This window comes from Nelumbo lutea, chromosome 8, assembly GCF_056320005.1.
Source record: "Nelumbo lutea isolate HS-2025 chromosome 8, American lotus-T2T, whole genome shotgun sequence".
NCBI lineage: Eukaryota > Viridiplantae > Streptophyta > Magnoliopsida > Proteales > Nelumbonaceae > Nelumbo > Nelumbo lutea.
In genome coordinates this window covers 40,114,397-40,141,374 of record NC_142691.1, presented here as the reverse complement: position 1 = coordinate 40,141,374, position 26,978 = coordinate 40,114,397, and the positions used below count along the sequence as shown (strand labels likewise).

Genomic DNA, 26,978 nt, shown 5'->3' with positions numbered 1-26,978 from the left:
TTGAAAATAAGAGAACAGAAGAGGGCTATGGTTCTTGTGGAAGGCTCAGACATGATTGTCTTGGTGAAGGAATATGTCTTTGATGCAGCAACTAAAGGGAAACAGACAAAATGGAAAGAAAAGTCCTCAGAGTCAGGTAGGAGGTATGTGGTGGAGAACAAGGGGAATGCAAAGGGTGCATTCATATCTCTCACTGAATATTTTTCTAAAGGAAGGAATCAGATGGTTTGCTTCTCTCAAGGCAAGAATGGCAAAGGATGGATAAAGATAGCTGGGATACTAACAAAATTTCTAAATAGAAGGGAATAGGAAAAAAAAGAACTATCGAAAATTGATGAAAGGGAACTAAGACTAGAAACTAGAAGACAGATCATGTATAAGGAAGATGGGAAAGAACACTAGTGGTTGAAGCTAGAGGATTGGTGACAGCTTGGTGGAAAGTTGCAGAACTACTGAAGCTCAAATTGGAGCTAAGAAGCACCTTCATCTCAACTCTGTTTGATTATGCTAATGCAGTATTGCACCCTCTCGAAAACTAGGTAAATGTTAGAGCATGTTGTATCCAAGATGTTTTGGGGACCTTTTCAGTCCATAAATGGTCTTTTTCTTCAAATTCGAAAGTGTTCTTAATGGAAGATAATGTCACTGTCCGAGTGGTTGGGCTTCCATTCCATCTTTGGAATCAAGAAACTGCAAACTCAATTGCGTTGTTGTGTGGAGCTCGCCTTGATGGAGTATTCTGGGGAGATCTGCGAAGTGCAGCCATTCTACTGGGTGGAGTAAAACCAGAAGATGTATCGAGGAAGGTGATTGTAGTTGTGGATGAACTGTTCTTACCAGTTTGGTTAGTGTCCTCCATTGAAGCTAACCTTTTGAGGGAGGCAAGGCAGTAGGAAGACGAAAAGGTGGAGGAAATGGAGTTATGTGGCAGCTTGAAGTTGGTTGGAAAAAAGAGACAAGAAAGTTTCACTGAAATGGAAACTCTACCTTTAGGTAGTCCAAAAGATTTGGGTCACGAGACTATTAGGAGGCGTGTGACACAAGGTAAAGGTTTGACAATCAATAGAACCTTTGCTCAGGTAGCTGCTTGTGGTGCCAAACAAAATATATTGAGTGATTCAAATGAAGGAAGGGTAGAGGCATTGGTAGCCTCAGGAATATGCACGAGAGTCCAACCAGCAGGCCCATCTCTAAATTGTAATTTTGGGTCCAATAGGCCCGAAAAGTTAAGTGGGCTATGCTTAAAAGACCCAAGAGTGAGGGGGGCGCGTGACAACATAAAGGAACACGTGACAAGGTTGGCTCCTCATGTAGACAGTAAAATCCGTATACCATCGTCTTCCTCAAGCCCTTTCTCTCGTTCGAGCAGTTCAGCGAAGGTCTCCAGCTCGTTGCAGTGAGACCCTCGAAGAAGATGCTGCATAAGGAACAGGAACGCCGTAACCCTAGGAGTGTGAAGAGCAGTGAGGTTTTCGACTCTGATTCGAAAAGATTGACAGACGATGAGGAACTTTCTGATTCCGATTCCGATTTGGAAAAACCATTAGCTTGGGAAGTATCGACCTCCAAAACCCAAGAGATATACTGGAAGAGGGTAGCCTAAACACTGAACTGTTATTCCTAGAGGAGACAGATTCACAAGATTCTGGTAATATCAAAACGCAAAGAAGAGTGAGCCTTAGCAGCGGAGAACAGATCTTTCCCAAACTAGGTATGCTATACAAAAGACAGGTGGAGTTGGGAACACTGAAAGAGGTAAGGCAGAGTGCATCCCGGCCAAAATAAGTATTAGAACTACAGTATTAGAACTACAGTATTCCCTAATTATTTGGACAATCGAAATTCAGATTTAAGAGTAAGAACTACTGAAAATAAAAATAGAAAAAGAAAATAAAAGCAAAGGCAATCAATAACCGAATATGCAATGAGTGAAATCGCTAGTACCATTGGTCCACCTAACCATTCTAATGAATATTAATGGATGCGATTAACCAAGATCATTTGTCATTCCCATAAGCAGAAGCTTTTCCTAATTTTATTTAATATTCTTTCCCAAGATATATTAAACCTATTTCTATCAAGTAACCCCTTGATCCCTTGACTAAAGTTCTCAATGATAGGAATGCATTAAGTGCAAGAAAAACTCATATATTCAGATGAATCATGTGTATATATCCCTATATACCATTCAATTCACACCATGAATTATGTGGTCGAATATATAAATTCCTTTCCCAATTCATTCATATAAACCGAATCAATTAAGAGATGGCCACTCCTAATCGCATTAAGCAAATAATTCATAGACTATATGGAAATCACGATCTTGGATAAATCATAATGATAAAAATATATTCATTATCATGGTTAGGCTTTCCACAACCCTAGGTAAGAACAAATCAGTTCATGATAAAGGAAATAAAGCAAATAAGAGGAAAGAAAGAACACATGAATTTGCCCATGGTGTTGAGATCTCTTCTTCTTCTTGCCATCTTCTTGCTTGATAGATTGGTTGCTCCTCTGCCTTCTTGATACCTCTCTAGTCTGCCCCCCCCCATCCCTTTATATAGCTTAAAGGGGAGGGGGTGGTCTCCAACTCCTTATTGGAGTTTATCTTTCAAAAATAGAAAGTCCTAGTCTAATCCTACTCTTAACACTTTATCTAGTGAACTCAATCTCTTTATCTTTTTAGGATTACATCACAAATTTAAATATGGTTGGACTCTTCTCAATTTCTTGTTCTTGCACGTATTAGGCTTCCTCTGCGAATTGGGCTGCTGCAAGGCTTTTCTGCAAGTTGGGCCTTCCTATGAATTTGCCCCGACTTCGGGCCCGGATTTGACTTTGATGTAGGCCGAATCTGCGAAAGCCCAAAACATGAAAGTTGTAACTTTCTCTCTTATCTTTCCAGTGAGTCTTGAATCAGCCCAATCGGATCTTGGATACGAGAGTTGGGCTCAGGTTATTGAACGGTGCTGAAACTGTGAAAAATCATCCGATTTGCCTTGCTTTTCTCCTGATGCCTTCTTTCATGCTTTTAACCGAAATACAAGAAATATGAGTCCAAATAAGTACTAATTCAGTATAAAAGACTGAATATTTGGGGATAAAAATATGATAAATTTTATTCTCATCAATAACTTCAAAGAAATCCAGATCACAAGCAAGGTGGACTCCTCCTCTAGAAGGGGTAATTAAACTGGATTTTGATGGCAGTAGTCAAGGTGGATTCCTCCTTTACTTTTCTCTTTGACTGGAATTTTGGATACCCTTATTGAATAATATCAACTCCTTAAATAGGAGATTACAAGAGATAAGAGTCCTACTTTTAGGAAGACTCCCTACTAATCTATCCTACTGAATTGATAAGATAAGATAAGACTCCCTTAATCTATCCTACTGAACTGATAAGATAAGATAAGACTGAATTGATAAGATAAGATAAGACTCCCTTAATCTATCCTACTGAACTGATAAGATAAGATAAGACTCCTACTAATCCCTGCTACTGAAAGCAAATAAGGTAAGAATACTGAAAAGATAAGATAGGATGAGAACACTAAATTGTTGCTGCTGAGAACACTAAATTACTGTTGTTGCTGCACTAAATTACTGCTGCTGCTGCCGGTGCCCACATCATTACTCCCCTCCTGGACTACGAGTTTGTCCTCAAGCTCGAATTCAGGATGGATGTCTTGAAACACAGTCAAAGGAATTCTGGATAGGTGAATGATTTTGCCCTCCTGGATCGGGTTCCATTGAAGAGTGTTCATCCTTAGACAGCTGTAGTGAGATACCAAGATTTGACCATGCGTAGCTGCATTCTTTGCCGCGGCCAATTGCAGCCTTAAGGTACTTTTGAGATGTCTTGAAAATTTTGTGAAGGCCAAGCTGGTGCCACTGAACCGCATCATCTGGATCCTCTTCTATTGCCTGCTTTAGTGTGTATAGAGCTCGCTCTTCCACTTCCGTCAAATCATTATGTTCAGTTCCAAACGTTGCTGCAATTTCATGTTGAGCCTTGTGAACCATGGCAAGTCCTACCCATGTTATTCGAAGCTCAATTGTTGTAGAGTCCCCTTCTCTGAGTATTGAAGCCATTTCATTCGCAGCCCATGAAAGTTGTTCAGTGGGATCTTGAGACCTTTCTGCATCATTCATACGATGAATCGCAACAGCATATCGAGTTGACATGCAATTAGGCTCCAGTTTTGCTGTCTTCTCCAGGCACCTTTCAACACTTCTATGATCACCAGCCAAATAGTATGCATTAGCAAGATTCATCCAGATATGTGCAGCCCTAGGATCTGATCTGACTGCAGCTAACAAACACTCTTTTGCAACATTTGCAGCCGCAACATGAGGCATACAAGCTCCTTCACCAACACTTGCCCCAACACCTGCAACAACTTGAAGATATGCAATCCCAAGATTCTGCAACACCTCGATGACACCGGATTCCTGCTTAATCGGAACATTCTGGGTGTTGCTAACCTACGCTAGGGCAACAACCTACTGCTCGCCTGACGATTCTGCCACGTCTGGTCGACGGCCGGTTGTGGTTGCAGCCCCTTCCGGGTTCCTTTCCTTGTTGGAAAAGTACAACTTCATCAAGCGCCTTAATTCTCGGACGTCGTCCTTGATCTCGCGCACCTCCGTGCTGTTTTCCACAATCTTGAGCTCTAGATCCTAAACCCTAGTCTTCAACTGCTCAAGGTCACCCATGATGCCTTGCTTTGATACCAAATTGTTATGGGCCTAGGCGTAGGATCTCGTCACGGGTCGGTCCACGGGGAGAACCTCTACTTTCCCCTTGCCCCTCCCTTTGCGTGTAGACCCTATCGTGGCGACCTAAGGGGTGATTTGTTCAAGAGATCACCCTAACTCTCCTTTACTCTTCTCTTTGACTGAAATTTTGGATACCCTTAATATCAGCTCCTTAAATAGGAGATTACAAGATATAAGAGTCCTACTTTTAGGAAGACTCTTTATTAATTAGGAAGACTCCCTACTAATCTATCCTACTGAACTGATAAGAAAAGATAAGACTCCCTTAATCTATCCTACTGAACTGATAAGATAAGATAAGACTCCTACTAATCCCTGCTACTGAAAGCAGATGAGGTAAGAATACTGAATAATAAGATAGGATGAGAACACTAAATTGCTGCTGCTGAGAACATTAAATTACTGCTGATGCTGCACTAAATTACTGCTGCTGCTGCCGGCGCCCACATCATCTTTGTATTGGGATAATTTGTAATCTTATAGTGTTTGTGTCTGTACTAATTCCTTTGGGGAGTTAGCATCTCGTGCCTCCTCAGAGGCTGTTTGTACATCCCTTTTTTTTTTTCTCTTTAATAAATTTGCCTAATCAATCATTAAAAAAAAAACTTCTTTGATTTCTTCACTTTCTTAATAGGACCAACCCCAAATAGATCCCCCTTCAGCATAGTGAAAACTTTTGACACCTGTACTGTTCTCTGAATTTTCTGACTTCTGAACTGTCTAATTGCATTAGGTCTTCTCTTAGAATCTTGCAAATTATTTTGTTAGCAATAATCCTTTCTAATTTCAAGACCATGTTTTGTGAAAAAATCTATTCTGCCTTCAATTCACTGTCCACATCAACACCACCCCCTGCATCTTTAGAGGATCTCAGTCTATCTTGGATATCAACACTCCTTGCAGGACAACTTGTTACATCAGCATCCAGTGATTTCCTCCCTACTCTTTGAAGGCATGCAAAGTTTTTCTTCCAATTCCCTAAAGGTTTTTTCTTGCAAATTCTCATCCTCCAATAGTTGATAGACCCAAAAGATTACTTACCTCCACTTCTTTGTTCACCACTCTCCAAGTTGATAGATCTCCTAATTTTATGTGTTTTTTTATGTGTTCCATCAATGATAACACCTTCCCCAGAAGACTAACTTGCACCATCTTCTTTCCATCCTCACCATTTGCAACTTCGTTTTCACTTTCTTCCTAACCTGTTACTGGTTTTGCTCTATATTTCCTTTTCCTCTTATATAGTTTAAAACCTATCTTCTTGTACTTGTTATTGTCAAGCATTTCACCACATTTTGGATTATACTTTCTTAACTCCTTCAAATTTGCTTTTTCCTCAACCGTCTCCATTTATGTTAATAGACTTGTAGAATCACTAATGAGATTTTGAAGATCTATCAAAGACTTTTCAACATTTAGATCCTGAATCACCTCGTCTGACAGAGGGCAAACTTTTACATGCTTTTCCACCACCAGGTCTACAAAAGCCTCCTTCGCATAATTCTTATTTATTATTGGTTCCACGTCCTTTGAGACACCAATCGTCCCACTATCAAATGAACTTTTCACACTATCCTCTCTCACAAACCTTGTAATCACCCATTACTAAATTTCACTCTTTGCTTTCCCAACTATGGTTCTTTTCCTTGCCGTGTGCTTTTTAAACCTCAAACCTTGTTGTTCTTGAGGCTCTCACCACATACCTGCCGTTTGACTAACTACTGCCTTTACACTTATTTGCATAACAACTTTCTTGGTGCTTCTTGTTGGTAAAAGATCAATTCGCCTTGCAAACTTTTACCACTAATTACTTCATGGTCCTCAGGGATCATTGGAATGAAGCTTGTGGAAGTTTGCCCGGGAGTAAATTGCTTTTGGTATCTAATCTGTTTTGGGGGGTCAATTGGGGACAATGTGTGTACCAATATGTGACACTAGTTTATGTGATCATTTAAAAGAGCATGTGCTCTATGGTCAAACACTACTTTAGAGTTTGAGCTGACCCACTTAAACTGGTTCATCCAAACTCATGACTCGAACTTATTATTTTGATTGTGCGGTCACTTGGCCCATCTTTAATCAAAACTGTCCCCAAATGTGTCGAAATTGCATTGACCTGGATTGTTACTTGATCTGCCCCCTAAAGTCTGTTGATCTATCTCCCCTAGCTTGCCTTGCACACTATTACTTTTCAAGGCAGGTGGCGTTTCCTCTCTCCCAATGGTTAACACATGCACAAGAGAGTGAGAGACCTGCTGCCAGGCTGCACTTCAAATCTTGTAGTGCTACTATTATTAGCAATTTGGAGCGCAAACTTCTTGCTATTTGAATTCTCCAACACCTCTTTAATGCAATAATCCAAGAAATTTGAATTGTTCAACCTTTTCCTGCCACATAGATATTCTTCCTCAATCTGTTCATGTTTCATCCTGTGTCTCCACAAAATGGCTTTGATGGAGGTTGTAAGCCAGATACAAAACATTCTGTTAGAGTCTTGGAGAATGTGAATATTCCTTGGTATAGCATCAGGTTTCACTCCCACCAATCTTACTGACATTGAATGAAGGTCTTTGAAAACGAAACCTCTCAAACCACCTCCATAGGCTTTAGCAGTTGTTTAAATGTTGATTGCTGCCACAAGTGAAAAGGAAACCCCAGAATCCTTACTATTATACCATCATCTTCAAGTTGGAGCTTGGGCACCAATGTGAGATTAAAACTGGCCAAACTTAGTTTGAACTGAAGAAGCTGCTATATCTACTTCCTCTTCCAGGAGGTCTAGGATGGCCTTGTTTTCATCAAGCAGAGTTAACATTAACACACCTCTTAGCTTCAAAAAACTACTAATTGCTTCTCCAATTGTATGCTAGTCTTCAACTTTCTCCTTTGCCGAAACTACCAATTGGTTCTCCTAAACTTCTGTCCCCTTGTTAAGCACCCTTTTGACACGGTTACTCATCAATGCAAACTTTTCCTCTTCCTCTTTACCATCTCTAGAACTATTATTCCTATTGACTTCTTGCCTGCTTTAGAAAAACTAAAAGACTGTTTGCTGAGTTTATAACGAACTCGTACAATTGCATGGATATTTCCTTCCAACCTGCATTCCCACTTCCTTTAGGAAAGCAAGCTGATTGTCTCTTCTCCAAAGAACTCTCAAAGAGCTATGAATCTTCCTTCTGTATTGTTCCTTTCTGCCACATATCTCCTTTCGTCGATTTCTTTAAGACTTTAACTGACCTCCACTCTCCTCCCCCTTTGAAAGAAATTATGTTATCTACCAAACCTTTTGAACCACCAAATATCATCCCCTACCAAACCTTTTGAACCACCATCCCCTACCAAGAATACTCCATCCATCCTGTTCTCCCTGATTTTCACAGCATCCTTCCCATTGATTTTGCTTTCTTTGAAAAGTAAACTCTTGCCTTCAATCCGCAGGCTGCTTCTCCAAGATATCTCCGAGCCATAAAGATTAGAAAGGAGTATATGCCATCCATCCATATCTCATATTTTCATATTCCATGGTAATGCACATAAGCTATTCAATATTTTAGAACTATTTTGGACTTGGCCTACATCTCTACACATGTAGATACACAAGGCAGCTGTGTAATTTCCTCAGGTTTGGTTACAGCAATCATTATTCCCATCCCTATCCTACTACTTTCATATTCCATGTTATGAGTGTAATCTACCTAATATTTTGAACTGTGTTTTTTTTTATCCTACATTTGTACATGTAGGCTGTATGCGGTTTGGCGTTTGCACCAAATTTATTTACAATTACATACATGCTGTCTATAATCATTATGTTCTCATCATCTCGTTATTTTGTACTTTATGGTATGAGTATACGCTGCTAAATCTCTTATGAACTTGCATTTACATGATCCTACATCGGCATGTGTAGTGACATATATGTAGCTTGATGTTTGCATGGAGTATAATCACAATTGCAGAAACAACTTAGAATCCACCCAAGAGTGTAACCAAGAGAGACAATATTTTGCAATAATGGTAATCTAATTAAACTTTGGACTGATCTTTGGTGGGGATCTTCCCCCTTGAGTGAGTCCTTTCCCAAACTTTTTTAACTTGGTGTATGATAAAGACACGCTGATTTCTTTGACTATAACAAATGATAGGCATGGTCTCTCCTTCAACCTTAATTTTCGAAGAGGTCTAAATGATTTTCAGTCGGATGAGTTGTCTTCCCTCTTCTTGTTCTTGTCTCTTCTTATCCTGACAAGTTAACCTAGTCTGTTACCCCTATTGGTTCCTTTTCCCCTAAATCCTTCTTGCTTAGCTTGGTCTGTGGGTCTCCTTCTCCCATTTCTCGGCTGGTAGGTTATGGCTTTCCTCGGTCCCACAGTGTCTCCTTTTTTCTTTGGGTGCCATCTTGTGGCCAATTAAGCACTTGTGATATTTTGTGTAAGAAAAGGTGTGGGCAGTGGTGCATCTCTCCCAATGTTTGCATTATGTGCCTTGAGAATGGGGAATCCATTGGCCATCTCTTGTTAAATTGTAAGGTAGCTCGTAGTTTATGGCATTTTTTGCTGGGTCTGACTCATGAAAGAAACTATTTCTAGGTCCTTCTTAATTCAGTTTGTGAGTTTATTTTGCAATGGAAAGATAGGCATTTGGGTGAAAGAGGTAGGCTTTTTTGGAAAGTAGCAGTCCATGTGGCAATGTGGTGCATTTGGGAAGTGAAACAAAAAAATTTTTGAAAATAAAGCCTCCTATTAAGTACTTCTAAAGAATAGAATATTGACTTGGTTGATTTCTTGGGTGAAGATGGGTATATCTTTGGGGACTTAATAGAAACCATGGTTTAAAATGTCGCGAAATGTCGCTCGACATATGTCGGTGTCGAGACCCAGAGACAAATTTTACATGAATTAAAAAAAAAAATACAATATGTCGGTCGATATTTCGACCATTTCGGTAAATGTTGACAATATTGTTCCAAAAACAAAAGAATATATAATATATCGAAATATTTCCAAGTATATGTTGACAACTCAGCATATATTTGAACTACAAACATCTCATATCAAACAAAAAGAGACGTTAAAGGGGAAAAAGAAGAGGGTTTTTTGATAAAAAAAAGAAGAGGTTTTACGTTTTAGCTTGTGTAACTGGACTTGGAGTACAACTTCGGGATCCAACCAAGAACAAGAGTGGTCATGTGCTGAAATATCATTTTCTTGGAAGCAGGACGTTCAGCTTATGAAACTTTGAGGAAATTTCTCTCATCTTGATTCAGATATGCAATAACCCTATTTCTCTCTCACGGTGAATAACCATGAGAGAGAGAGAGAGAGAGAGAGAGAGAGAGAGAGAGAGAATGCTCTTTGTCATCTTCTATTTTTTTATTGAAGGGCTTCATTGAATGCTGGTTTGCTGATCACTGGTTGCAGACACACTCTGCGTCTCTTCGACATTTGAGGAAGCTGAAGTTCATTCGAATGAAATTGAAACCTCAGCCTTAAGTTTATTTAAACTTTAAAGACTTGCTATAGTCCATGATGGTCTATGGAATCCTATAGACCATCACAATAGCAAGCCCTAAAATGGAATCTTTAAAACACCTTTATATAAACATGTGACAATGCAAGAGGGTCTATTGTAATATTATAGACCTCATAAATGAAAACTTATAAATATAATCTTAATTTCACTCTTATTACAGTAAATGAAGGTCTACAACAATAATGTAGACCCTTGCTACAAAAGCCATTAAAATGAATAAATAATAAGAAAATCAATATTTGAGATAAAATTACAATATTCATTAGAAAACAAAAATAAAAGTCAGAAAATGTTAACTAGTTAGTATTTTTTGTAAAATATTTCTAAAAAAGAATTAACAAAAAATAAAAACAAAAGAATAAATTAATTACTTTATAATATAAAACATAAAATATTTTTCAAGTAATAAAATATTAACTAGTTAGTATTTTTTAAATATTTATTAAAATCAGAAAATGTTTATTACCTTTTATAATAAATCATATTCTACATTTAATATAAAAGATTAGAATAAATTTATTAAATTTTATACTAAATCATAATTTATTATAAATTTAGTATTAAAAATCATAATAAATTCATTAAGTTTTATAGGAAATCAGAATTTATCATAATCTTAATGCTACAAAAAGGAGAATCAGTTTATTAAATTTATAATAAAACATAATGTATTATAGCTTTAATATTTAAAAATCAGAATAAATATATTTCTATTTACTAGAAATAAATATATTAGAATTTATAATAAATCAGAATTAAAAATAAGAAAAGAAAATATCGGATAACCTTGTAAAAACATCAAAATGCATAATAAATGAGTAAATCGTCATTTATTAATTTGCTATTGATCTTAGTTTCTTAGCTTTATATAATGGTTGGGAATAAGATAATAGTCTAGAAATATGTATTAATGCTTTTTTTATCATTTTACAAAATATCATTGCATATTTCCACATATTTCATAATATTTCCACAATGTCTCTAATTTTTTACAATATTTCCCCTTGACATTTCCGACATATTTCCTATATTTTGGTAAGCGACATTTCCATCGACATTGACATTTTAAACCTTGATAGCAACTTGCTAGAGATTATCCAATCTTCTCTAATTGGGCTTTGACCTTCCTTTTCCCCAAGGCCTGACAGTGCTTTTTGTGAGCAGGGAGGTAAGTTAACAGTGTAGGTCTAGCTGAAAGACGGTAGGTGGCTTCAGAGAGGAGGAAGGGGGGAAAGGTTGTAGTGTCTTCGAGGATGCTTTAATGGAGATTGGGGGCATTGCTGGGTAGAGCTTATGCACGAGAGATTGAAGACTCCTATTTATAGGGAGAACTTCAAAACCGAATGGGAAGTCACATAATGACAATATCACCAAAGTGGGAAAGTTTGTTAGTTGGTTAGATTTGAGACAAAGGGTTCACAAGTAGGGTTTTGCCATGTATCACTGTGGGGATCTTGGGATTAGGGCTCCCAACCTCTTCCCCTCTAGAAGCTTCTCATGCCTAGATATTTGGTTGAAATGTTGATATGCTGGTTTATTATTGCAGTACTCTTAGTGTGCTAGATTATTGCACTGTGACGCTTAGGCGATGCGTTGTCATAGTTTTATTTAGGTGCGTTATGCTACTATGTGAACGCTTTGGTGATATTGAATCACTGCGTAGGAGGTTACTATTTCGATGTATCAAGTTGCAGGTGATTGATGTCTAGGTCAAGCCCAATTACACTCTACGTAGGGAACTCAATCAAGTACATTTCATTGCGAGTACTCCTGTTCATTGTGATTTGAGATTAGGGTGGGACTGTGCCATGGAGATTTTCAAGCTACGTTAGTCGTGACTTGGTGTTCTTCAATGCTTTTCTTTTGCTCATTGAGCGTGGAAATTTGGGCTTGTGGATGTGTTGAGTGAAGGGATGAGTGATCCATCATATGGACGAAATTTCAAAAATTTCTCTTCCATCTGGGAATCGCATTCCCTATTTTAGAAAACAACATTTTCGAAGATCAACCTTGAACCAAACCGGACCAGATTTGAAACCAAAAGGGAGGAGGGGGATATACCTGATACGAAGTAGCAGTAACTCCCATTGAAGTTGTTCACGCCCAAGGAGATAACCAAAACTTGATTCCACTGAAGATGACACAGTGTGTGGTGAAGCAGGATCAGCAGGACGACTCTTCAGCAAGAACCGAATTCTTAAGCAAGAATGGAATAGAGGGCTGGTGAGCACGACTTCGGATTGCTTCTTCTACCAAGAAGCAATATCAAGAACAATTCTTGATCACTCTCACAAGTGGAGATCGAAGTGGGTAGGGGCGGCAAGAACAGGGAAGAACTCTGTAGTCTGCTGTGTCTTGTCTGGTGTTTTTGCATGTCCGCCCTGCTCTCTTATTTATAGCCTTAAAGAGACAACCTCCTAATCTGAATAGGAGTTTCCTGATCCAAATCTTTATTTGGATCTTGACTCTTTAAGTGATAAGGATAATCCCTTATCTGCTGATCCAAACCCAGATCCCCCCTATTTAATTAAACTAATTAACCTAGTTCTTATTGGGATTTAGGCCCATTAAGTTTATGTGCTCACTTAACCTCCTAACCTGCTGCCCAGTTGGCTCTCTTTGTATGGCGTGGGACCCAAACATTGATCTACACATAAGCCAAATGGGTTCAGTCCAGCCTTTGTTACAAGGACTGTGGGCAGATGCAAGATTAGCCCATCAGGTATTACCCTCAATGGTCTTACACTTAACCTCTCAGCCCATAAAAATCAAACACTTCCTGACAAGAGAGGACCTCAACCTCGACTGCAAGGTACATTGCTGCAGTCTCTACTAACATGGATCACGGGAATGAAAACCTTTTGCAAACATTTTGAAACCATAATATATATATGTATATCTTCATATAAATATATTTTGCAGAAACAAATTTCAACGGTTGAAGTCAACTGCCGGCAGTTTTAGGTTTCCATTAGAGAGAGTGCATCCCCGACCATTCACTTTGTCTGACAAAGGGGATGATCCTGTCACTATGATCACCCACTCAAATGAATTCTTGGACTGTCCCAACATACTTAGGTTTTGATCCCCTCTAAGGATCTCACTAATTGGCATATCAAAAACACCCAATCCGATACCTGGTGCAGTACCATAATTGAGTCTAGGGGTCAGGTGTAACATTCAAGTTTTGTCCATCTATCTCCAAGGTCCAAGGCAACACTGTAATTTCGGTTCGGTTCAGGGCTTCAAGAAAACCCACATTGTATTTACCTCAGGTCTCACCCTAGCAGTTGAGAGTAGCCATCCCAACCAACTTGGCGTTACATCAATGTCAGCCTTGGTAGGATAAATCTCCCCAGATCTATCCAACGGCTGTGAAGATTCTAAACTAACACGAGTCTCATAAGTTTCCAGTTTAAATGTATTACACAGAAACACACCACAATGACATGAATCAATTATGTACTTTATTCATTTACAATAAATGTCAAAAGGTACATCAATCTGATTGGAGATAAGGGCATAACTGTCTAACAGCTCCCACTTGCACTTAGGTCCAATCGGGTACAAGTCGGAGTCCCTGAAAGGATGAGAGATTCATCCCATGGACGCCCAAAGATTGCGGAATAAGGGGCGAATTTCAAAAATTTTTCTCTCCCTTCAACTGGGAATCACATTCCCTATTTAGAAAATCATATTTTCAAGGATCAATCTTGAACCTTAAACTGAACCAGATCTGAACCAAAAGGAATGGGAGAGAATAATACCTGATACGGAGAATTAATATCTCCCAACGAAGGTGTTCACGCCCAAGGAAGGATCCAAAGACTGCTCCCACTGAAGATGGCACAGTGCAGGATGGAGCAGAATCAGCAGTGTTCTTCCCCAAGAACTCTGTCCTTCGCAAGAAACAGTAGGATGGAACGTGAGCACAACTTCCTTTTCAATCATTTTTCAAAGAACTGATGTCAAGATCCAATCTTGACTTCTCCCATAGCTGGAGATCGAACTGGCAAACAGGGCGACAAGAGTAGGGAGGCGGCAAGAGAGTATTCGCAAGGTGCAGAATTCTCTCTTCTTGATTTCAGCACTAAAGAGGATCTGATGTGTTTCTTGGTCTCTCTCTAGGCTGCCGCCCCCTCCTTATTTTTGTTAACTTGAAAAGATAAGCTCCTAATCCCATTAGGAGGTGCTTATCCAAATCATATTTGGATCAGCCTTCTCTTCTAGTGATAAGGATAAACCCTTATCTTATCTGCATATTAGATTAGCTTTATCCTAATCCCATTAGGAGGTTTCTAGATCTGAATCACATTCAGATCTGGACTCTTTGAGTGGATAGGATTAAGACCCTATCCTAACTGCTAATCCATCTCAGAATTCGCCCCTTTAATTAACTAAATAAATAGCCCAATTCGAAATGGGCTTCAGGCCCATCAAGCTTATGTGCTCACTTAACCTTCCTAACTACTGCCCAATTGGGCTTCCCTGTATGGCGTGGGACCCAAGCATTGATCTACACATCAGCCACATGGGTTCGGCTCAGCCTTTGTTACAAGGCCTGGTCGAATACACTGTTAAGACAGTGCACCCCCTGAAACCTATCAAATGGGCTCTATGGGCCCAACACTTACCCTAAGTGGTCCCTGGGCCAAGCCACCTTGTAATACCCAGGGACTGTGGGCAGATGCAAGATTAGCCCATCAGGTATTATTCTCAATGGTTTTACACTTAACCTCTCAGCCCTTAATCATCATACACTGCCCGGCAAGAGAGGACCTCTCCCTCGGCTGCAAGGAACAGTGTTGCACTCTCCACTTGTATGGATCCCGGGAATTAAAACCCTTTTGCAAACATTTTAGAAACCACAATATATATACTTTTATATCTCATATAAAGGATATTTTGCAAAACAAATTTCAACGGTTGAAATCGGTTGCCGGCAGTCTTGGTTTCCAACAGCGAGAGTGCATCCCCGATCATTATTACCTTTGTCCGACAAAGGGGCTGATCCTGTCACTATGATCACCCACTCAGATGAATTCTCGGATTGTCCCAACATACCCATGTTTTGACCCCCGCTAAGGATCTCACTGATTGGTACATCAAAGACAGCCCGTTCCGACACCTAGTGCAGTATCATAATCGAGTCTAGGGGTCGGGTGTAACTTTCCAGTTTTGCCCATCAATCTCCAAGGTCCAGGGCAATACTGGAAATCTGGTCCAGTTCAAAGATTCAATTAATCCCACACTGTATGTGCCTGGTGTCTCACCCTGGTAGCTGAGACAAGCCACCCCAACCGACTTGGTGGCACCACAGTGTCAACCTTGTCAGAATAGGTCTCCCCAGACCGACCCACTGGCTGTGAACATTCTAAACTAACACGAATCTCAATAAGTGTCCAGTTTAAGGGTAATACACAGAAACATACCAAGGGAACATGAATCAAACATGCACTTTTATTCATTTACAATAAACTCATAAAGTACATCAATTTTGATTGAAGCTAAGGGCATACAAAATTGTCTAACAGTCCCATACTTTTCATGTGTTTCTCAAACACTTTCCATGCTAGTGGTTAATGGATATGCTACATTTTCTGTTGATGCTTCCTTTTGAATCAGGACGTCCCCTCTTCTAATTATCTCCCGTAGTACATGGTTTTTCCTCTCGATGTGCTTCGATTTCGAGCGGGCTCGTGGCTCCTTAGCCTGAGCAATGGCTAAAGTGTTGTCACACAACAATGGAATGGGTGATGTGCCGGATGAAGCTATTCCTAATTCTTGAATAAACTTCATCCAAACGCTTCATTGGCAGCTTCACTTGTGGCAATGTATTTGGCCTTGGTTGTGTAATCTGCGGTGGACTCCTGTTTGATGTTTTTCCAACTAGTAGCACACGATCCTATCATGAAGATATAACCAAATGTAGACTTTCTATTAGTTGGATTTGACTGGAAATCGGCATCAGTATACCCCTGGATCTGTAGTGAACTACCATCGAATACCAGACAAAACTCTTTTCTCCTTCGAAGGTATTTTAATATGTTTTTCACAGCGGTCCAATGCTCTTGCCTTGGGTTAGATTGGTATCTTCTTACCACACTCATGCCTGGGAAATGTCAGGACGAGTGCATAGCATGGCATATATGATGCTTACCACGACTGAGGCCTAGGGAACCTATTTCATGCCCTCGGTCTCTTCGGGAGTCTTGGGAGACATACCCTTGGAGAGAGTGACTCCATGCCTGAAAGGAACATTTCATTTCTTGGAGTTCTCCATGCTGTATCTCTTGACTATTTTGTCAATGTAAGCAGACTGGGATAATCCTGTTATCCTCTTTGATCTATCTCTATAGAGTCGAAGACCCAGTATGTAGGAGGCTTCCCTAAGATCTTTCATGGAGAATTGCTGTGAAAGCCACATTTTCACCACAGTTAACATTCCTACATCATTCCCAATGAGTAGAATGCCATTTACATACAGAACCAAGAATGTCACCTTATCCCCACTGGTCTTCCTATAAATACAGGGCTCATTCGGATTTTGCTCAAAGTCAAACTGTTTGACGGTAGAGTCGAACTGGATGTTCCATCTCCTAGAAGCTTGCTTAAGTCCATATATGGATTGGTTGAGTTTACATACCATGTGTTCCTGACCTGCAGCTATGAAACCTTGCGGTTGCTGCATATAGATATCTTCAGTAAGATCTCCATTTAGGAATGCGATTTACTCTGGTGCTTTGAAGTTTATTGTCTATAGGCTTGATAGGTTCCTTGGGCAGTTTGGATATGACCCTGTTGGGGCCTTGTTTTTGACTTTGGAGGGGGAGGATGCCTTTTGCCATTCTAATCGAAAGTTTGCATTTACAGATTGCAAAAATATTCCCCTTGCTGCCTATGATCATTAACTACTCATGTAATTAAAGGAAGTGTTGCCTTTGTGGCAACAATTCACAGGGCTGGAGTTTTTGGCAATGGAGCCTCATCCTTAGCACATTTTTGCTCCTCATGAAGGCAGTGTAGTGGAGAAGAAAGGGAAAGGGTTTGCATAAAGGAAAGCCCTGGGGGGTGGGGAGAAAGGTGTGAGTCCCCAAGCACATGAGAAGAGGAAAGGCAAGGGCAAGGGTCCACGTAGGGTGGAGTTGATGAGTCAAGTAAGGGCGCCCACTGAAAGGTAAAACACACACAAAGGAGAAACTTGTGTTGAAAAGGGTGCTTGAGACTGCTACAGCTTCCTCCCCTATAGGTTGTCTGTCGAAGAGGAAGGTCTTTATGCCTGAGGTTTCTATGCGCGATTAGCCTCCTGCTAAAGGTTTAACTAGTGAGGTTGCTTCAGAAAGGGGTCCAATTGGTGATGAGGCCATGTAGAGGCTAGAATGCAGTGTGATATGGCTGTAGATTATGATTCACTCCTAGGCCCTGTAGTGGAGTAATGCGCACGACTTGCTCCTTGATCAAATCCACCTCAAAACCCATATTATCATATATGGGTTGGGGAGGAAGGGGGAATCTTTAAACCAAAGATTCTAGTGTGAGCGAGGAGGTAAGGCATGTAGGTCCACTTGAAAGATGGTAGATGGCTTCAGAGAGGATGAAGGGAGGAAAGGTTCCAGATGACTTCGAGAAGGCTTTAATGGAGGTTGGGGTCACTATCGGGCAGAGCTTACATATAGGATGAAATTGAGTGCATGAGAACTTTAAGCCTCCTCTATTTATAGAGAGCTTCCTAACCAAATAGGAAGTCACTTAATGAGCAAGGAGACCTTTTCCAAAGCGGGAATGTCTGTTAGTCGGTTAGATTTGAGATGGGTGGGACTGCATTGTGGGGATTTTTAGGCTACGTTAGTCGTGATTCGGTGTTCTCCAATGCATTTCTTTTGCTCTTTGAGCATGGAAATTTGGGCTTGTGGATGCGATGGCAGCGCTTTGTGGTCACTTGCTTGAGTGTCTTCAGCACACTCTCCATAGGACCTAAATTCTTGTACTTGCACTTTCATTTTGAGGTTAATTTAGAGGTTGGTTTATTTTGGGTGTAGGTTGAGTGAGACTATTGATCTTGAGTCCCTCTTCAAAGGCCCCTTTGCTCCATCTACCTCCTTGAGGCAAGATTTTGTGGAGATGCTTTAGGGCTGCTACCCTTTCGATGATGTGGCAAGATTAGGTGAGTCATGTCTCACAAGCTTCTTTTCCTGTCTCATTATTTCTGTTCCTTTTATTGGTTGGATAACTTCTTATGGCATCTCTTGAAATTGTTAATGTAATTCCTCTTGGATTATGCTTGTAATAATATTAATATGCGTGTGTTATTTTTCTTTTTGAAAGCAACGCCATTTCATATTCTGTACTGGTTTCAGGAATTAAGTAAGATCATATTGAGATTGTAGTCAAACTTCATTAATGGTTTAGATGCACTTTCATCCTTTTTTAATTTCTTGGAGTTGGAAAATCCTTGGTTTCCCTCTTTGCTCCAAAGTTCCTTTTGAATAATTGTTTAGGTTCTCCTTGTGACAGGTTTATTTGAGACTAGACTTGCTCCAAAGTTCCCTTTGAATATTTTCTGTAGTGTCTGCCCCAAACAGTAGTCAAGAAATCCAACCATCAGTTGTTATATCAACATTCCTAGGATTCTTTTATTTTTTTGATCAGTTTAGGATTCTTCTTCATTAGCTAGAGTTGTATGGAGACAAGGTTCGAAGAAGAACAATATTACAAATTCAGCATATGTTAATCGCTAGCTCCTCTGTGCCCTGTATTCTTTTCTTTTTCTTTCTTTTCATTTCATGGATCCAGAACAGGTAAGGACAAGGGGTTGTTTTCTTGACCACAAACGGTCAGTTTTTGGTATCACTTTCTTGAATGCATAAATGGATGGGAAACCTGAGACCATATTGCTAACTGAATGCTCTTGTTTTAATGTAGATGCTGGAGGAAACAACTAATAATTGCAAAGGACACCAGACGAGTAGACATACTTTGTTATCGTGTCTCTCTCAGCCAAAAGCTTCTTAGTGGAACTGAGAAGTACCAAAAGCTGTATGAGATTGTGGTCACTGCAGCAAAGAAGCTTGAAGCTGAAGTAGGACCTTTAGCTGGTTTACCTGTAAAGATGGGACGAGGTATTGTGAACAGGCTTTCCTCTGGCCCAGAGGTCCAGAAGCTCTGTGCTTATGCTGTCGAATCACTGGATTCAATGCTGTCATCTGGTACCTTGCATTATCTTCCCAATTCTAAGACTCAAGGTAGCATTAATCCTAGATTCTATGATTTGGTATTCTGAAAACATGGATATTGGTGGTAAAATATGAATATCTTATGAGTTGGTTGGGTGTGTTTCAATGTTGCAGAATCCAAGTTGATATCTCCAAACCTTATCAAATTTGAAGTCATTTCTCCAACATCGCTTACTGTGGTCTTGGGATCTAGAGATGCACCGCTGGAGTCTGGAAGGTACGTCTTGTGGCATAGGAAGGCTGATGTTCTGGACTATCCAACAACCCCTACCTGTACTTTGTTCAAGCCAAATACTAGGTTTTCGGTATTAGATCTTGCTCCAGCTACAGAATATGTATTCAAGGCCATTTGCTTCCATGACAAAACAGAGTTAGGGATGTCAGAAGTAAGGGTAACAACCACCAGTACTGGAAGTAATCTCTCCAAATCTGCAGTAGTAGATAGAAGCCAAAGCCCCACAACCAACAGTAGCAGTGTCTCTAATCCTTCCTCAGAGGGTGATGAATCTAATAACATAATCACATATGGTAAACAGAACGATAATACCCCAGGTGGTTATTTCAGTTACTGCAAGAAAATCGAGAAAACTGATTCTTTAAAATTATCAGATGATGCCAGCAAAGATGCAAGTGACTGTCAGAACATGAGTACTGGGTTGGGGGAAGAAGAAACACAGGGAGACATGGCTTCTGCACTGGATGAAGAGCATGCTATAGCGGCATTGGTGCCTATGCCCAGCTCGACAACCCAAACAGATTCTCAGAGAGGCTCTACAAACTCTACCGAGAACCAGATATCTGATGTTGTTAAAGCTGATAACAAGCACTCTCCTGAGGAAGGTCGATTGGTTGAGGAGACAAGCACTGATACTGGATTGCACACCCCTGTCGGGAAAGAGTTGGGCGTGGTGCCCCATGGGCATCTCTCTGATGCTGTTGTACCTATCACTCCCTGCAAGCTGGAGATCAGTAAAGATGGGCTAGGGAGAAGTGGTAAACCAAAACCCAGCAGTGGGGAGGTTGATAATCAGTCTGGAAAGATGGAAGAGCCACAGGATGGAAGTTCATCAAAGCAGAGAAGTGGGGTGAGGTGGAATAATGATGGATGTGCTAGTGATGGCTCTTTGGAGAGGGAATACGAGTACTGTGTGAAGATTATACGATGGCTGGAATGTGAAGGGCACATTGAGAAGAACTTCAGGGAGAAATTCTTAACTTGGTATAGTCTGCGAGCTACAATACAAGAAAGGAGGATTGTAAAGGTATTTGTTGATACGATGATCGATGACCCATCTTGTCTTGCGGGGCAGCTGGTTGATACCTTCTCGGAATGTATATCTGCCAAGAGGCCTCTGGCAGTGCCAACTGGGTTCTGCATGAAGCTGTGGCATTAATTGTTCACTGGGGTCTAGCTCCAGGTCAACTATTCTTATATACAAGCCTATGAAGGGTTTGTATTTCAGTGATTCTTTTGGGGAGACCCAAATTGATCATTCATCATTCGACAATCCATTCATATGTCAGCATTGTCTGTTGATTTAGATTGAAAACATTGGAAGTCATTTCGGTAAAAACATATTCTTTTGGCTCCTCGAGCATGCTATTCTTTTGAAACTAACGGAATGTTTGGGTGTATAATACTATCAATACTGTAATTGCAAGCTGGGGCATGGTGGTGTATTGAGGGTTGTAGCCAAAACCAGGGGGGGCTTGTACACATATACAAGTGTAAGACTTACAAGAGAATGACACTAGTTACAAACCAAAAGCTAAGTTATTGGGTTATGGGCCTCTCTTGTATACTAGCCCCTTGCACCTTTCGTCATTTTCAATGTAGGATTTTTTTTTCATTGCATACTTCACTTGCATATGAATCCTAACAATCTCTTATGTATGAGTCTCTTTCATAATCGGAATTTCATACTCCACTTTGAAAAAAAACCGTTATTGTATTATCAAGCTCGATGTGCACTAAGACCTTTTTGCTCACGATCACAAGGGACCAAACATTAGATTAGATTCTCATGGGTGAAGTTATCATGGGAGATCAATCAGTTATGCCAATTGTTTAACTATGGGGAAGCCGTAAAGTCAAGGGAGCAATCACATGTATTTGTCAGAATTTATGCGCAGCCAAACCTTTGCTTTTGATATCACTGTTGTGCATTGAGGGTAGTTGCCAAAAATGGAAGACTCGTACATGAACACACGTAAGACTTAAGTACCAAAGATGGACATTACTTAAAACCCAAAAGCCTAAGCTATTGGGTTATGGGCCACTCATGTATATAAGTTCCTTACCTCTCATTTCTTTCCAATTGTATACATTATTTGCATGTGAATCCTAACAATATTTGTTATATTTTTCTGTGTAGATGGGGCCCATTCATGTGTTGAGATTGTTGCGATTTCACTCTTATAAAGAAGATTTGGTACCTTAGCCTTGCAATAAGGACTTCACAAGGTGTGTTCATGTCAGGGTTAATATAGGAAAGTATGGAGATCACAAGCTTGGGGATTGTAACTTGTGGAGATTATGGGATTGTTATTGGTGAACCTTATGGTGGATTGATCTTGTAGAGCTCTTATCTTGCTTCTTTTGACCTTGTGGATGATTTGACATTGTCTCACATCTAATCTCGCGGATCCCCCGAGCCTCGTATGGTGCTTGTGCCTTGTGACATTACACTCCATTGTTCAATTATTTATGGCATTCTTGAAGTGTTGGAAGATGAATCTGAAGGGATGAGAGATTCATCATATGGATGGTCAAACCTTACAGGAAGGTTGGGTGAAATTTAAAAAAATTATCTCTTCTATCTGGGAATTGCATTCCCTATTTTAGAAAATTGCATTTTCGATGATCGTTCTTGAATACAAAACTAGATTAGATCTGAAACCGAAAGAGATGAGAGGGATATACCTGATACGAAGTAGTAGTAACTCCCAATGAAAGTCTTCACGTCCAAGGAGAATACCAAAACCCACTTCCACCTTAAATGACACAATGTGTAATGAAATAGGATTAACAGGATGACTAGATTTTTTTTTCAAGACCGTAGGTATACACTGTCATAATGTATCAAATATGTACTATATACATTTACAATAAATGTCATAATGTACATCATTTTGATTGGAGCTAAGGGCATACAGTGTCTTAACATGATCGTGGGCAGATGCAAGATTAGCCCATCAGGTATTACCTTCAATGGTCTTTTACTTAATCTCTTAGCTCATAATGATCAAACACTGCCTAACAAGAGATGACCTCTCCCTCGGTTGCGAGGAACAATGTTGCACTCACTACTTACATGGATCCTAAGAACTAAAACTTTTTGCAAATATTTTGAAACCATAATATATATATATATATATATATATATATATATATATATATATATGTCTATATAAATATATTCTTCAAAAAACAAATTTCAACGTTTGAAATCAACTACCAATAGATTAGGTTTTCATCAGAGAGAGTGCATCCCCGATCATTTACTTTGTCCGACAAAGGGCTGATCCTGTCACAATGATCACCCACTCAGATGAATTCTCGGATTGTCCCAACATACCCAGGTTTTGACCGCCGCTAGGGATCTCACTGATTGGTACATCAAATACACCCCGATCTGACACTTAGTGCAGTACCATAATCAAGTCTAGGGGTCAGGTGTAACATTCCAATTTTGCTCATCTGTCTCAAAGGTCCAGGGTAAAACTGGAATTTGGTCAGGTTCATGGTTTCAAGAAAATGTACACTACATGTACCTTAGGTCTCACCCTAGCAGTTGTGAAAATCCACCCCAATCAACTTGGCGGCACATCAGTATCAGCATTGCCAGGATAAATCTCCCCAGTTCTATCCAACGACTGTAAAGATTCTAAACTAATACGAGTCTCATAAGTGTCTAATTTAAGGGTATTACATAAAAACACACTACAATGACATGAATCAATTATGTAGTTTATTCATGTACAATAAATGTCAAAAAGGTACATCAATCTGATTGGAACAAAGGGCATAACTGTTTAACAGTTCCCACTTGCACTTAGGTTCAACCTGGTACAAGCCGGAGTCCTAGACTTTTGTTAGATAATGTATGCCCTTAGCTCCAATTAGAATGATGTACATTATGACATTTATTGTAAATGAATAAAGTACATATTTGATTCATGTTATTATGATGTTTCTGTGTAATACTTATAAATTGGACACATATGAGACTCGTGTTAGTTTAGAATTTTCACAGTCGTTGGATAGATCTATGGAGATTTATCCTGCCAAGATTGACACTGATGTGCCGCCAAGTTGGATGGGGTAGCTTGTCTCAGCTGCTAGGGTGAAACCCGAGGTACATGTAGTGTGGGTTTTCTTGAAACCCTGAATCGGACCAGAATTCCAATATTGCCCTGGACCTTGGAGATTGATGGGCAAAACTAGAATGTTACATTTGACCCCTAGACTCAATTATGATACTGCATAGGTGTCGGATTGTGTTGTCTTTGATATGCCAATCAGTGAGATCCTTAGAGGGGATCAAAACCTAGGTATGTTGGGACAGTTCAAGAATTCATCTGAATGAGTGATCATAGTGGTAGGATTAGCCCCTCTGTCGGAAAAAGTGCATCAGGTCTGGAAACTTCCTAATGAGGTTAGGAGAAGGCTGATTCAATCTGTAGATAAGATAAGGGTTTACCCTTATCACATAAAGGGGAGTCTGATCCAAATATGATTTGGATCAGCAACTCCTAAAGGGATTAGGAGCTGATCCCTTTAAGGCTATAAAAGGAGGAGGGGGGGGGGCAGCCTTTAGACACACAACACAAGTCCTTCACTTGTCTTCAGAGATGAAGTCACACAAGAGAGAATTCAGCACACTTGCGAAAATTCTCTCTTGCCGCCTCCTTCCTGCAGCCGCCTCACCTGTCAGTTTGACCTCCAGTTCAGTGGGATAAATCAAGATTCGATATTGACATCAGTTCCTTGTTAAGGGGCTGATAGGAAGCTGTGCTCATGTGCCATCCTGCTATTTCTTGCGAAGGATTATTTTCTTGGAGAGAAAACTGTTGTTTCTACTCCATCCTACATTACGTCATCTTCATTTTGAGCATCCTTTGGATCCTTCCTTGGGTGTGAACACCTTCATTGGGAGATATTATTTATCAGGTATAATCCTCTCTTACTGCTTTTATACAGAGCTAGTTCGATTCATGGTTCAAGATTGATCCTTGAAAAATATGACTTTTCTAAAAATAGGGAATGCGATTCCCAGTTGAGGGGAGAGAAATTTTTGAAATTCACCCACCTTATTCCGCAAGATTTGGGTGTCCATACGATGGATCTCTCATCCCTTCAATGAACTGATTTGTTTCTTGCTAGGGCTGCGGAAAGCCTAACCAGGTTAATGAATATATTTTTATCTTTATGATTTATACAAGATTGTGATTTTCATATAGTCTATGAATTTTTGTGCTTAATGCAAATAAGAGATTGGCCACATCTTAATTGATTTAGGTTATGTGAATGAATCGAGAGAGGAATTCACATAATTGACCGAATAGTTCATAGTGTGAATTGAATGGTATATAGAGATATATATACATGATTCATCTGAATTTAATGGTTTTCCTTGGATTTAATGCACTTCCATCTCGAGAGCTCTACTCAAGAGATCGAAGGGTTACCTGATGGGCGTAGTTTTAGTATATCTCGAGAGAGAATATTAAATAAAATTGGAAAGACCTCAGCTAATGGACTGAAAAGTAATCTTGGTTAATCGAATCCATTAATATTCATTACATTGGTTAGGTGAACCTAAAGCCCTAGCAATTTCATCTTTTTCATATTCGGTCAATTGTCCTTGCTTTTATCTTCTTTTTCAAGTATTTATTTTCAGTAGTTCTTACTCTTAAATCTAAATTTCGATTGTCCAAATAATTAGGGAAGACTGTAGTTCTAATACTTATTTTGTTAAATCCCCGTGGGAACGATATTTTTATACTACTTGATAACTAGTGCACTTGCTAGGGTTATAATTATAGCTACCTAGTTTTTTGCACCATTGCTGGGGATTTAATCCTAAAATAATATTAGTACTTGTTCACCTTGATTAATTTGGACTTTTTATTTTTGTTTTTATTATTTTGTTATTATTTTATTTTACTTGTTCGAATTCTTGTTGGTTCAGATATACTAGTGCATGACACGCACTAGAAGAGAGGGACTAGCTGAATTCGATCCAGAAATTGAGACGACCCTTCGCTTGTTGCAAAGGGCCAACAAAGGTAAAGTGAGAGAAAAGGTTGTTATTGGCGAACCGACAATAGAGATTGAGGGAGAGATGGCAGAAGGAAATTGCACCCTCTTGGACTATGCTTGTCCAAACATTGATGGGGCGACTTCCGGCATTTGCAAGCCCCCCATTTATGCCTACATTTTTGAAATCAAGCCTACAATAATTCAGATGATCCAGACAAGTATTCAGTTTAGTGGGTTACCAAGTGATAACCCTAATGCACACATTGTTAACTTCTTAGAAATATGTGATACATTTAAACATAATGGAGTTAATGATGATGCTATTAGGCTTAGATTATTTCTTTTTTCATTGCATGATAGAGCTAAAGATTGGCTTAACTCACTCCCTACAGAAAGTATCACCACTTGGAATGATCTAACCCAAAAATTTTTGGCAAAATATTTTCCACCCTCTAAAACAGCGAAGCTAATTAATGATATTACTACTTTTGCTCAATTTGAGAGGGAATCCTTGTATGAAGCATGGAAACGATTAAAAGAAATGCTTAGGAAGTGCTCTCACCAAGGGATACCAACTTGGCGTCAAATTCACTTTTTTATAATGGTATTACCCCTCTAATCGATCCATTATTGATGCAGCCGCAGGTGGTACAATCATGAGAAAAACACCAGAGGAAGCTTATGACCTAGCAGAGGAGATGGTGTCGAATAGCTACCAGTGGAGCAATGACCGAACTAATCGGAGGGGAGTAGACCACATCAGTTCCCTTGTAGCCCTGTTTGCGCAAATTGCTAATCTGAATAAAAAGCTTGATACTTTTAATATTTTAGCCATTAATGCATCATCTAGCATCTCATGCGATTTATGTGGACAAATAGGGCATACTAATTTTGATTGTCAATTAAAAGGTCCTTTTTATTTCCCATGAGAATTCTAATTTTATCTCTCATGTTGGCAGGTCAAACTTCAACCCATACTCAAATACATACAACCCAAGGTGGAGGAATCATCCAAACTTTTCATGGAGCAACAATCAGCAAAAGGCACCCATGGGATTCCAACCACAGCCACCACCACAAGAAAAAAAGAGTAATTTGGAGGAGATGATTTCTAAGTTCATCAACACTACTGAAACAAAATTCCAAAGCCATGAAGC

General features: G+C 39.6%; 1 protein-coding gene, 1 long non-coding RNA gene and 1 other non-coding gene across 4 annotated transcripts in view; 2 read left to right on the top strand and 1 right to left on the bottom strand.

Moving 5' to 3' along the window:
• Nucleotides 1–21,411, top strand: part of VEL1 (vernalization5/VIN3-like protein) — a 36,235-nt gene extending 14,824 nt beyond the window's left edge. Inside the window, exons 4-6 of one of the 2 annotated variants that reach the window (XM_088958243.1) lie at nt 19,246–19,565; nt 19,671–20,084; nt 20,166–21,411. In XM_088958243.1, the coding sequence (XP_088814369.1) occupies nt 19,246–19,565; nt 19,671–20,084; nt 20,166–20,950 (1,519 nt within the window). In that variant the 3' untranslated portion in view covers nt 20,951–21,411. Of the gene's footprint in view, nt 1–19,245; nt 19,566–19,670 lie in introns of both variants that reach the window. The other variant, XM_088958242.1, reaches the window with a different exon arrangement.
• A 333-nt stretch (nt 21,412–21,744) lies between these two features.
• LOC148843883 (uncharacterized) lies at nt 21,745–22,151 on the top strand. The gene is made up of 2 exons (XR_016103356.1): nt 21,745–21,840; nt 21,932–22,151. It is a non-coding gene; the product is annotated as an uncharacterized LOC148843883 (long non-coding RNA).
• Nucleotides 22,152–26,284: 4,133 nt separating this feature from the next.
• LOC148843882 (small nucleolar RNA R71) lies at nt 26,285–26,391 on the bottom strand. The gene has a single exon (XR_016103944.1). It is a non-coding gene; the product is annotated as a small nucleolar RNA R71 (small nucleolar RNA).
• Between the last annotated feature and the right edge of the window lie 587 nt (nt 26,392–26,978).